Source organism: Pan troglodytes, chromosome 1 (assembly GCF_028858775.2).
Source record: "Pan troglodytes isolate AG18354 chromosome 1, NHGRI_mPanTro3-v2.0_pri, whole genome shotgun sequence".
Taxonomy (NCBI): domain Eukaryota; kingdom Metazoa; phylum Chordata; class Mammalia; order Primates; family Hominidae; genus Pan; species Pan troglodytes.
The window spans coordinates 98,928,097-98,940,912 of NC_072398.2; the positions used below are offsets into that span (position 1 = coordinate 98,928,097).

General features: G+C 46.5%; 1 protein-coding gene across 6 annotated transcripts; it reads right to left on the bottom strand.

Moving 5' to 3' along the window:
* Nucleotides 1-23: 23 nt before the first annotated feature.
* On the bottom strand, nucleotides 24-12,814 carry CIART (circadian associated repressor of transcription). 6 transcript variants are annotated; one of them, XM_054670426.2, is made up of 7 exons: nucleotides 11,218-11,322; nucleotides 10,203-10,628; nucleotides 9,956-10,031; nucleotides 9,320-9,398; nucleotides 9,116-9,227; nucleotides 7,204-7,393; nucleotides 24-357 (listed from the first exon to the last, which is right to left on the bottom strand). In XM_054670426.2, exons 2-7 carry the CDS (start codon nucleotides 10,566-10,568, stop codon nucleotides 161-163), a joined length of 1,020 nt encoding a protein of 339 aa, XP_054526401.1. In that variant the 5' UTR covers nucleotides 10,569-10,628; nucleotides 11,218-11,322; the 3' UTR covers nucleotides 24-160. The 6 variants fall into 6 exon arrangements, with proteins under 6 accessions (XP_054526401.1, XP_009428921.2, XP_009428937.2 ...); XM_009430646.4 differs by lacking the exons at nucleotides 24-357; nucleotides 11,218-11,322 and adding an exon at nucleotides 12,714-12,814 and having other exon boundaries at nucleotides 6,730-7,393; XM_009430662.4 differs by lacking the exon at nucleotides 24-357 and having other exon boundaries at nucleotides 6,730-7,393; nucleotides 10,203-10,374; nucleotides 11,218-11,334.
* Between the last annotated feature and the right edge of the window lie 2 nt (nucleotides 12,815-12,816).

Sequence of the window (12,816 nt, forward strand, 5' to 3'; positions counted from 1 at the left end):
TGGAAACCATAGCAACGTCCTTTCTGGCCTCTGTTGACTGCCTCTCTTCCCCGGGCCTGGACTCTACACCTGACAAAGCAAAATACTCATTGACTTAAATTCCCCCGAAACACGTTTCTCGCCCTCTCATGGAGTCGAAGTCCTTCGGCCTCTGAGAAGGTCAGCCCAATTTCATACCCCTTAATCCTGTGAAATCCTTGATAAATATTTGAGCCATTTCTCTTTCTCGATGGAAAACAAGAGAAGTAGGCGCTTCCTGAGGATGCTTCCTGTTTTCTCTTCGGAAAGGACAGACTCTTTGAGATCTGCTCTCCGGACGAAAAATAGATTGATTCATACACGTCATCTGCCTAAGTGCTAAGGAAAAGAAATAAACATACTGTGAGTTTCCTATATCATCTTCCCACTAATTTAACTACATAAAGTGAAATCAATAAAGATATATGGGAAACACCTGCAGGGTTTAGAATAAAAAATTATGTCAGCTTCTATGCCTTTTCGTGCTAGTGAGACCTACTGAAAAACCTCCTTTTAAATTTCTTCTTCGCTGTGGAGACACCCGTCCTCCTATTTGTATGCTACCTGTACATATCCATTTATGGTTATTCACGTAAGTTAACATCTAATGGCTGTAGGAAAACGTACCTCCCTTAGAGAGAGAGTGCGCGCGCACGCTCACGCACACACACACACTGACACAGACACAGACGTGTGCATCATCAGTTGATGCTAATAACTTACACTAACACTTAAGCCCACCTCAGAGTAAGCCAGGTCCAAAGTAACAAAATAGAACTAGATTGGGACATTATTATGCTTGTCAACAAACTTTCACTGAATGACTACTCTGTGCCAGATACTGTTGATACCACTCTAGTGCCTCCTGGACCACTAGGACCACATAAAAGATACTAAAACAAAGTAGTATATAATAAATGCAAAATAAATTATATGGGCTGGACGCGGTGGCTCACACCTGTAATCCCAGCACTTTCGGAGGCCAAGGCAGGCGGATCACTTGAGCCCAGAAGTTCGAGACCAGCCTGGGCAACAAAGCAAAACTCCGTCTTTACAAAAAATATAGAAATTAGCCGGGTGTAGTGGCATGGCCTGTTGTCCTAGCTACTTGGGAGGCTGAGGGGGAGGATCACCTGAGCCTGGAAGGTCAAGGCTGCAGCGAGCTTTGATCACACCACTGCACCCTGGCCTGGGCAATAGAGTGAGACCCTGTCTCAAAAAATTAAAAATGAATAAATAAATAAATAGGGCCAGGCGCGGTGGCGCACGCCTGTAATCCCAGCACTTTGGGAGGCTGAGGCGGGTAGATCACCTGAGGTCAGGAGTTTGAGACCAGCCTGGCCAACATGGTGAAACCCTGTCTCTACTAAAAATACAAAATTAGCCAGGCGTGGTGCCACATGCCTGTAATCCCAGCTACTTGGGAGGCTGAGGCAGGAGAATCACATGAACCTGGGAGGCGGAGGTGGCAGTGGGCCGAGATCGCACCATTGCACTCCAGCCTGGGCAACAAGAGTGAAACTCCATTTCAAAAAATAAATAAACAAACAAATAATAAATAAAATATGCCACAGCATAATGTGGTGAAAGGCACTGGCTTCAAAGTTGGGAGATCTGGATTCTATCCCAATTCTAATACTCATCAGGCCTATGACCTTGAAGAAGTCATTTAAAACCAGGGGTCTGGAGACTACAGTCTACAGGTCAAATCCTGCTCCACCTGTTTTTGTAAATAAGGCTGTTGACCTACAGTCATGCTTATTTGTCTGTGTGTTATGTATGGCTGCTTTGGGCTACGATGGCCGAATTGGGTAGTTGCAATAGAGACATAAAGCCTACAAAGCCTAAAATATTTACTATCTGGCCCTTGCCAGACTCACTCTATTTCCTCATCTCTAAAATGGGACTAATTTTGCCCTGTTCAATCTCATGAAATTTGTCATGGGAATCAAATAGAATAAAATATGAAGATATGCCGGGCACGGTGGCTCACGCCTGTAATCCCAGCACTTTGGGAGGCTGAGGCGGGTGGATCACGAGGTCAGGAGATCGAGACCATCCTGGCTAACACAGTGAAACCCTGTCTCTACTAAAAATACAAAAAATCAGCTGGGCGTGGCGGCACTCGCCTGTAGTCTCAGCTACTTGGGAGGCTGAGGCAAGAGAATCACTTGAACCCTGGAGGTGGAGGTTGCAGTGAGCCGAGATGGTGCCACTGCACTCCAGCCTGGGTGACAGAGCGAGACTCTGTCTCCAAAAAAAAAAAAAAAAAAGAGAGAAAAAAAAATATGAAGATACTTTGAAAGAAAGGAAGGGAGACAGGAACTGATGTTAATAAGTTCTGTTAACCACTACCATTGGATCAGCTGGAGAGTAACATTTTTGAGAGCCTACTATATACTAAACTCTGTACTAGGTGGGTGTTTTTTGTTTTTGTTTTTGTTCTTCTGAAACAGAGTCTCACTCTTGTTGCCCAGGCTAGAGTGCAGTAGCACCATCATAGCTCACTGTAGCCTGGACCTCCTGAGCTCAGGTGATCCTTCCACCTCAGCCTCCTGAGTAGCTGGGATTACAGGGACATGCCACTACGCCTAGCTAATTTTTTGTATTTTTAGTAGAGACTAATTTTTTGTATTTTTAATAGTTTCACTATGTTGCCCAGGCTGGTCTCCCAAAGTGCTAGGATTACAAGTGTGAGCCACCCCACCAGGCCCCAAACCCTGCACTAGGTATTTTATGTACATGATTCCATTTAATGGAGTAAACGGCCAAACACTGAGTGTATAGATCATGTTTAACAGAAAGAATGATAGGATGGACTTCAGTTAGTCGTTGAAAGAGGGCAGGGTTTAGATAACAGAAGCAGGAAAGGTTTGGCAAGGTGAGCAGCATGAACAAGAGCTTAGGGGCAAAAAGGTGTAGTGTTCAGGAGTCAAAACAAAACAAAACAAAAACCTGCAACAGAGAGATCATGCAGGGGAGCACAGGGAAAAATAGAGACTGTGACTAAAGATTTTGGACTTTCTTCTCAAAGCATTCGAGAGCCATTGAAGAATTTGAATAGGATATGATATGCAAAGCACTGTTCTAGGAAAATTAACTTGGTTATTAGCGAAAAGGGATTAGAAGAGAGACTATTGGTACAGTGAAGTCTAGACCAGACTGGTGGCAATGGAATGGATAGGAAGAAATGGATTTTAAGAGATATTCCAAATAAAGAATAAAAAGGATTTGGTGACCAGATGGCACCAAATTTTAAGCCTAGTTATCCAGGAAAAAACAAAACAAAACAAAAAACTATGGTACTTAGTGATACCACAGGTAGCACTAACAGAAGAGGGGACTGTAAAAAGTGGTAGCTGGCTGGCACAGTGGCTCACGCCTGTAATCCCAGCAGGCGTGGGATTGGGAGGCCGAAGTGGGTGGATCATGAGGTCAGGAGCTCAAGACCAGCCTGGCCAACATGGTGAAAGCCCATCTCTACTAAAAATACAAAAAATAGCTGGATGTGGTAGTGGGTGCCTGTAATCCCAGCTACTCAGGAGGCTGAGGCAGAATCATTTGAATTTAGGAGGCGGAGGTTGCAGTGAGCCGGGATCGCACCATTGTACTCCAGCCTGGGTAACATGTGAGACTCTGTCTCAAAAAAAAAGAAAAAAAAGTGGTAGCAGGACATGTTTTCAGGAAAGAATAATTTGATTGGTGATTACTGGAAAACACATCAGACTGGAAACCGAGTTCTGTCCACACATTGTGTTGTCCTAGATAAGTCTCCTAAGTTTCGTTTCTTTTCTTTCTTTTTTTTTTTTTTTTTTTTGAGACAGAGTTTCACTCTTGTTGCCCAGGCCAGAGTGCAATGGCTTAATCTCGGATCACCGCAACCTCCGCCTCCCAGGTTCAAGGGATTCTCCTGCCTCAGCCTCCAGAGTAGCTGGGATTAAAGGCATGCACCACCACGCCCAGCTAATTTTTTTTTTTTTTTTTTTTTGTATTTTTAGTACAGATGGGGTTTCTCCATGTTGGTCAGGCTGGTCTTGAACTCCCGACCTCAGGTGGTCCACCTGCCTTGGCCTCCCAAAGTGCTGGGATTATAGGTGTGAGCCACTGCACCTGGCCCTAAGTTTCTTTATGTATCAAATGAGGAGTTGGGTTGAACTGGATATACAAGAGGCATTTTTTTTTTTTTTTTTTTTTGAGAGGGAGTCTTACTCTGTCATCCAGGCTGGTGTGCAGTGGCGCATCTCAGCTCACTGCAACCTCCGCCTCCCGTGTTCAAGCAATTCTGGTACATCAGCCTCCTGAGTAGCTGGGACTACAGGTGTGCACCACCACGCCCAGCTAATTTTTGTATTTTTAATAGAGACGGGGTTTCCCTATGTTGGCCAGGCTGGTCTTGAACTCTTGACCTCCAGGGATCTGCCTGCCTCTGGTGTGGGATTACAGGCGTGAGCCACAGCGCCCGGCCAAGAGGCTTATGTTGGCTCTAAAACACTGAAAGTTTCAATAATGTTTAAGTACCAGCAATATGTAAATAAAACTGTCCAACAGAAATTTAAACAGTATGCCATCCCAGGGGAAAGATTGGGACTAGAGATAAAGCTGTAGCAGTCTTCTAAGTTGAAGCAATAATTAAAGCCATGAAAGGATATAGTCAGAGAAAAGGGCCAAGGCCTGAGTCTAGGGGAACACCCACACTTTGGAGTAGGTTGAAGTGGGGCCCTTAAGAGACCTAGACATTGCTGCCAGATAGGTAAGAGGAGGATTAGGGTAGTGTGCTGTCATGGGATCTGAGGGCGGAGAGTTTCAGTAGGCAGCATTGAGTGTCAAATGATACAGACAGCATAATGTACGTAGCCTTTGTAAAGGGTATAGCTGTTGATTAGGTGGAAGCTAGATTATAATACTGGTTCTGTGGGCTCATTAGTGACCTCGGAAGGTGCAACAAGGTGAAAGCAGCAGAAGCTAGGCTGCAAGGGGTTAAGGACTGAGTGGCAGAAAGGAATCAGAAAGAGTATAAATAGACTACATTGTCAAGAAGTATGGAGAAAATAAGAGGACAATCAGCCTTAAGAGATGTTTTCAAGGAGGAAGGATCTGATCATATTTGTGATCAAACTATTCCATTGCCACCACTCTGGTCTGATCATACTTGTGATACTTGGACAAATAATTATTGTTGGGACAAACTGAAGTTACAAGATAAAGAGGGGATATGTGACACAGCAAAAGTTCCAGAGGTGAAGGTAATCAGAAGCACAAATGGATAGGTTTGCCTTTAAAAGGAGGTCATACTCTCTGAAAATAAGGCGAGACAATTATTCACTGAGAACAGAAGACTTGAGAAATGGGGGAAAGATGTGTAACTACTTATGAGAAACACACTAAAGAGCCAATAAGCAATGACTAAGTTGTCAGAGAAGCCTGATGCCCTACACAGGATTAGGATGGGAGAGGAAATGGTTTTGGTGGAAAGTGAGACAAATCAGAAAGAGGATAAAATACAAAGAAGGGCAGTTATAGATCCATTCATGGTCTTCATTTTTGCCTCCTTCTAACTCTGAGTTGCCTCCCTTAGTCTAGCATACATCTAGCACCTGCATTTTTTTTTTTTTTTTTGAGACAGAGTCTCATTCTGTCACCCAGGCTGGAGGGCAGTAAACCTCCACTTCCCAGGTTCAAGTGATTCTCCTGCCTCAGCCTCCCGAGTACCTTGGATTACAGACACCCACCACCATGTCCGGTTCATTTTTTTATATTTTTAGTAGAGACAGGGTTTTACCATGTTGGCCATGGCTTGTCTCAAACTCCTAATCACAAGTGATCTGCCCACCTCAGCCTCCCAAAGTGCTGGGATTACAGGCATGAGCTACTGCGCCTGACCTAACTGCAGCTTTTTGAGTAAGTATGAAGCCTAGTGTCTTGAGGTGTTCCCATGTCTGACAATTCTAAGGAGCCCTTTCCTCTTTAAAACTGGCAACCACAGTGGCTGTTTTGGCTCTTGTGTTCTTCCTCTGGCAGCAGAAACCTACATATGCATTTACCACGGGCATCAACAGCTCCCATCAAAGCAAAGAGCTAGCCCGGAGCAGAAGAACCTGCAAGTCTGGGCCAGCTGGAAGATTACAAAGGTGTCAAAACAAGGGGAAAGGTAGAGTCTCTGAGCCTGAATGAAAACATAAACCTGGCTGCACGTGGTGGCTCACGCTTGTAATCCCAGCACTTTGGGAGGCTGAGGTAGGTGGATCACTTGAGGTCAGGAGTTTGAGACCAGCCTGGCCAACGTGTAGTGAAACCCCGTATCTACAAAAATATAAAAATTAGCTGGGCATGGTGGCATGGGCTGTGACCTCAGCTACTCAGGAGGCTGAGGCCTGAGAATCACTTGAACCCAGGAGGCGGAGGTTGCAGTGAGCTGAGATCGTGTCATTGCACTCTAGCCTGGGAAACAGAGCGAGACTGCATCTCAAAACACAACAACAAAAAAACCCCATAAACCCAACTCTGAACTCTGTAACTGTTTCAAAGATGTTCCCCAGGAAAACAGCAGCACAGTCCCCTTCTCCCATAAGTCTTATATTGTCATCCAGACTCTAACTTGGTAGAGCTCATGTTCACAAACATCCCCATCCCTTTTCTACTTTTCTGCAGCTCAGAGGATAAGGACTGGTTTTGGAAGCAGAAAGTTTTCAATTTCCCCCAATCAGTAAACTGTTTAGGTATAAAAAAATTTCTTTAATCAGAAAGGATTTATCTTCCCTCAACACAAATGCACACATTAATAGTAAAAATACATATATACGTAAATATTTACACAAATTAGAAGTCACAATGGACAGCTGTATGCCCTGGGCTAGAGGTTGAGAAGATGAGCATCAGCAGCAACTGGAGGATGGCTTCTCTGCTGCTCCCGGTGTCCTATGGTCATCTTTCTGGCCAAGGTGGGTAGACTGGGAGGGGATAGGGTATAGCTCCAGTCTGATGGCAGAGTTACTGGCAAACTGTAGCACCGAGGACCCTCTCCAGATAGTTTCATAGGCTCACCAGGGATGACAGGAGATGCTGTAGTAGGTGGGACTGGGGTGGTTGGGGCAGAGTGGGTGAAGGGTTGCACTCCATGCTGGAGAAAAAGAATGACGCCAATGCCGGTTCCAGTGCCTAAAGGACCATGGCTAAAGGAGATAGTACCTGGGGAGCTGAGAGGGGGGTTGCAAATTGGAGTGGTGTGGATCCAGGTGAGGTTCATAGCTGGCCATTGTGTGAAGTGCCAAGGCTGCTTTGGTTTTAAAGCTAGACGTCCTAGCTGTGTCTGGTCCATCTTTTCCATAGGAGATGCAGGAGAGGAAGCAGCTGAATCACTGTGGTGGCTTGGAAAATGCTACAGAGGGGAGAAATGAGAAAAAAAGAAATGTGGAGAAAGCATTCAGATGAGCTCCACCTGGTTACTTAAACCTTTGCATTCCTTGGGAACTCAGTTTGCAATGCAAACATACCTCGTTTTATGCAACAGATATGATCTTGCCAGGCCATGATTAAGTAAAAGTTTTGGTAACTAAATTATACTTTCATTTATTAAACAAATAAATGGCCTACTATGGACCACATACTATATTAGACACTGGATATCCAGAGATGAACAAAAAACAAATAGTTCCATAGGTTCTCACTATTTATAAAATAATCCCTTTTAGAATTTCTTTGAAAAGAAGTCTATTTTTAATTGGAATCATCACTTCCCAAATTCTGTATTTAAATTCGAATATTCTATCTTGAGTTCTTTAAGAAGTGTAAATTAATATTCAGGCAAGATCCTCCTACTGTTTTTTTAAAATTTTATATTTGAGACAGGGTCTCACTCTGTCAACGAGGCTTACTGCAGCCTCGACCTCCCAAGCTCAAAAGATCCTCCCACCTCAGCCTCCCACCCAGCCTCAGCTGGGACTACAGGTGCACGCCACCATGCCCAGCTACTTTTTGTATTTTTTGTAGATAGCAGCCTTCACCATGTTGCCCAGGCTGGTCTCAAACTCCTGGGCTCAAGCAATCCTCCTGCTTTGGCCTCCCAAAGTGCTAAGATTACAGTGAGCCACTGTGCCTGGCCTACTTATTTTTTAATAGATTAGTCACAGCAATAATAACCATGGCTGATTGAAAATTAGGACTGGTGATTATCTACAGGAGACTCTCCTTCTCCGTCATTTGAATGCCCTCTACATACCCTATTATTTGAGGACAGAAAATAGGTCACTTTTTTTTTTTTTTTTTTAGCTGGAGTTTTGCTCGTCTCCCAGGCTGGAGTGCAATGGCACGATCTCGGCTCACCGCAACCTCTGCCTCCCAGGTTCGAGCAATTCTCCTGCCTCAGCCTCCCGAGTAGCTGAGACTACAGGCGCGCGCCACCACGCCTGGCAGATTTTTGTATTTTTAGTAAAGACGGGGTTTCACCATCTTGGCCAGGCTGGTCTCGAACTCCTGACCTCATGATCCACCCGCCTCGGCCTCCCAAAGTGCTGGGATTACAGGCGTGAGCCACCGCTCCCGGCTGAAAATAGGTCACTTCTATACCAGGTCTAAGAATCTATCAACATTGCTGCTATTGGTGCCCCCCTCCCCTACTTCCAGTGAGGTACCTCTTATGACCAGTCCTTGAAACCCAGCGTAGACTCAAAAACTGTCAAAGGGTTTGGCACAAGGATACGTGGGCAGAAATGAAAAGAAGAAGGGAAGGGTTTGGGGGCAGTAGGGAAAAAAGAGTTTGCAGAGAGAAGCTGAGGTGTATTCCCGCATGAATCATTTGGCCAGGTAAAAAGCCTTTTGTATCTATGCAGAAAGCAGATAAGCTGTGGCATGAGGGATAGGATTAAACTTCATGGAGTTCCTCCCAGTGATTCAAACAAAACAACAACAACAACAACAACAACAACAACAACAACAAAACATGTAGGAATCAAGACAATGCAGAAAGTTTAGGAATTTCCTTCCCTGAAAAGAAACTTGAAGAAAAGACTCAAAAGAAAATGGCAAAAGGGGCCATTTCTGCATGCACATTTCATTTTCTTGGCTATTTTCCCACCTCTTCCTCGTGTTCTTAAGTTCTTACCTTGGTCAGCTGATGCTTGCCACCACCCAATGATGACTTCTGGGCAGCTATTTGTGGAAACCAAGTCTTTAACATCCCTTCTACCTGTAGCAAGGTTCCTAGGTAACGTTCCCTGTGAAAATGACGTTGCTTTAAAAAACCAGCAACAGGATTGGAGAAATCTCCTTTTTATGAAGACCCAAGCAAAGAACCAGGGGGACTTACCCCATCTGTGGCTTCTGCAAAACACCTACAATACGCTGGATCCTGTCCATTGCCACACTCTGCTGAAAACTGCTTAATCCTGGAGACAGGGACAGAGAGAGATTAAGGATTGAGATTCAAGCATGTAGTCAGGTAAAGGAAGAACAGAAGGGGGTTAAAATTGATTGATCTAAAAAAATTAAGTCGGGCCAGGCAAGGTGGCTTAGGCCTGTAATCCCAGCATTTTGGGAGGCTGAGGTGGGTGGATCACCTGAGGTCAGGAGTTTGAGACCAGCCTGGCCAACATGGCGAAACCCCATCTCTACTAAAAATAACAAAAATTAGCTGGGCGTGGTGGTGGGCGCCTGTAATCCCAGCGACTGGGGAGGCTGAGGCAGGAGAATCGCTTGAACCCAGGAGGTGGAAGTTGCAGTGAGCCGAGATCGCGCCATTGCACTCCAGCCAGGGCAACAAGAGCAAAACTCTGTCTCAAAATAATAATAATAATAATAATAATAATAATAATAATAATAAAGTCATAGTAGCAAAAAAGGAGTAATATAGGCCCCAAACAAGGACTTCAGAGAAATACACGTCAAAAGAGGGAAAGAGAAAGAGAAATGAAACTAGCCCAAATGAATGCAACAATAAGATTACCTCTCTCAAAACGACCCATCTTCAGCCCATTGAGGAGGTCTGTGAGAGGAGGTATAAATCCTTGGAGTTCTTTACACTGTAGGAAAATAGGACAAAGGCTGTAAGAAGACCAAAAACTGCCCACACCAGCAGTGGCTCTTCCTTCACCTCCAAATCTGGGAGTCAATACTGTCCTCACAGGGTCCTTATCAACCAGCTGGGTGCTAAGGCACTCCAGGAGAATCTCCTCTCACCTGCTTTCTCTTACCTTCTGGGCAAACAGCAGGTCTCCCTCTGTGGTACAACCTTGGGTGTTTAGACTGGTCTCCAGTTCACCATCTCTTGATCTTTTCGCCCCAGATCCTGCCATAGGAGAAGCCGAACCCCGCTGTTCCGGATGAGATGGTGTATGCTGGTTACCGGAAACCTTCGATCGATGCCTGCAGCGGATAGGACCCGGGCTGGGCCGTGAACCTCCCCTCTGCCCAACAGTGTCTGGCCTGGGCCCATGGGCCCCCTTGTCCTCCCTCTCACTATCAGAGGGGAAGCCAAAGTCACTGTTCACTGGGGAGGTGGGAAAAGACGAAGAGAGAGAGTAGGAGGAATAGGAAGAAACGCTAGATGGAGAATCCATAGGTCCAGAAGCAGGGGCTATAGAACAGCTCCTGGAGTACCCAAAGATCGGAACCTGCAACTGAAGAGCAAAGCGAGGGAGTTTGAAACCGGAGTTTAAGGATTAGGAAATGGACTGGGAGATTGGGGTGTACTGCGTGGGATAATACTTGTTCTCCCCCTCCCCAATATTACCGGTCTCAAACACGATAGAAAAAGACATTTCTACCCCCACCCCCGCCCATTAAGAGCTTGGGATTCCCTCTCCGGCCGCCGCAGAGCAGCTCTCGGTCTGACGCGGCCTCCGTTCTTTTCTTCCCTCAGTTCAGAGTAAATACCGACTTGAAAGACACCTTCCCCTCCGCCCGTTGTTCGCCAGGGCTATTCGCCAGCCTGAGTCCGCAGCAAGCCTCTCCACCTGAGGCCATGCCACCCACAAGCAGTCAATCTGGGCACACGAACCCACCTGGTGATCCTACGGGAACCGCCCCCATAGAGACTGGCCTCCTGCCCTCTCCCAATCTTTCAAGATCAGGATCCCTGCGCCGGTCTCTCTGGGCTCGCACCTGCCACGTGATGCAAACCCTCCCAATACCAAGATCTGCATTCAGCCCCCAAATCCACTCCTAAATACTCCCTAACAGCTCGCTTTGTCCTCCGAATCTCCTTACCTGTTGTCAGCCGGCTCAGCCCTGGCTCGGTTTCCAGCTCCTTCGCCCTCTCTCCGGGTCTATCTACCCACCTCCGCCTCTCTCAGTGGGCCCCGCCCCTTCCCCCCTCCCAGACACGTGCGGCCCGGCACGTGCCTCCCCCTGCTTACACAGATCTCGCGCCCTCATTGGTTGTGTCGCCGGTAACACGTGACTCTAGTTACTGAAGTTCATAGCCCATTTGCTACAGTACAAAGGGGCTCAGCCAGTAGAGAGGCAGCCAGGTGATGATTGGCTGTAAGGGAAGCATTCCGTGCTCCTCCCCTACATGCGGCTGCTGGAGAGGACCCGGTGATGAGAAAAGGAGGAGGATGGAAAAAGAGTGGAAAAGAAGGGAGGGGAGGAAAAGGGCGGAGCCCGTGGCCTTAAATAGGACGGTGATGCGCCAGAGATGCGCGGTTTGAGTGTTCAGAGATTGGTTGTGCTACTGAAGGCGGCGGACGTGGGACCCCCTGTTCCGTCTCGGGAAGTAACTCATCTGCCCCCTCTTTGAACACCTCCGCTCACGAGCGCAGCACGTGGAAACCGTCAGTGATTTGTGTCTGCAACGTGTGTGAGAGAATGGAGGTGTGTGACACGGTATATTCTCCTGCTCTCGGCGGCCCAGCCCTCGTGACTCTCCGGTCTCTGTTTCACCTCCCCCACCCCTTTCTCCTCCAAGTTGGGTGCCTCCTGCCCTGCTGGGTGAGGAGGGTGGGGATTGCAACCGAGAACACCGCGTCCTTTCTGGCTCCCGCTGGGGCGGCTCCTCCATCCCTTTTCTTACATAACCTACCACGCACGTTACCAGCTCAGATGCCAGCCCGCCACGACGCTAGAGGTCAAAACGAAACTCAGTATTTCCTGACTTTTTTGTCCAGGCTTCTCGGGCCCGGCGTCCTAAATTATCTGATTCCAAGCACGAGGAACAGAATGGGGTAGGTCCCTGATCTCCTAGGTTATGGTTTTGTCCAGCTTCAGTCCCTTCATTTGTCCGCTGGAGAAGATTCGAAAGACTTTGAAGGAGGGGAGGGAGGCAAGTCCAGAGTTTAGAGCGTCTCAGAAGTAACTGGGACGTTACTATTGTCGTTGCGCCTTGCATTTTGAGAGTACAATGGAGAGGAGAGCAGGGCCCAAGGACTGTGAGCTGGTTGAAGATAGGACGTCGGAGAGACCGCAAGGGGGCAGCCCAATTCTAATTAGGGTCCCGAGGATAGCGAATTAAAAAAAAATTTAAGTGAGTTTGTCCCTGCCATAATTACCAACTGCAAAAGGCACATTGTTGGACAGAGGTGTGGGTGGGGGTGGGTAGGTGTGAATATTTAAAGTCTATTCTAAGTAGTTTTTGATATTTTACCTTATGTTTTAACAATGTGCTTATTCTTATAAAAAGAAAAAAAGATTCTAAAACCTCAACCTCGTTTCCCCAAGCACACTGTTTCAACACCATACTTAATAAAATAAAACAAGAGAATTACCAATATGGACTGCGAATGAACCTGTTGTCTGTGGGTGCCCTTCTCCAGTCTTCTCCAAACTGCAGGTTTATTCAGTCCATAATGCCCTCTAATTCAATTGTCA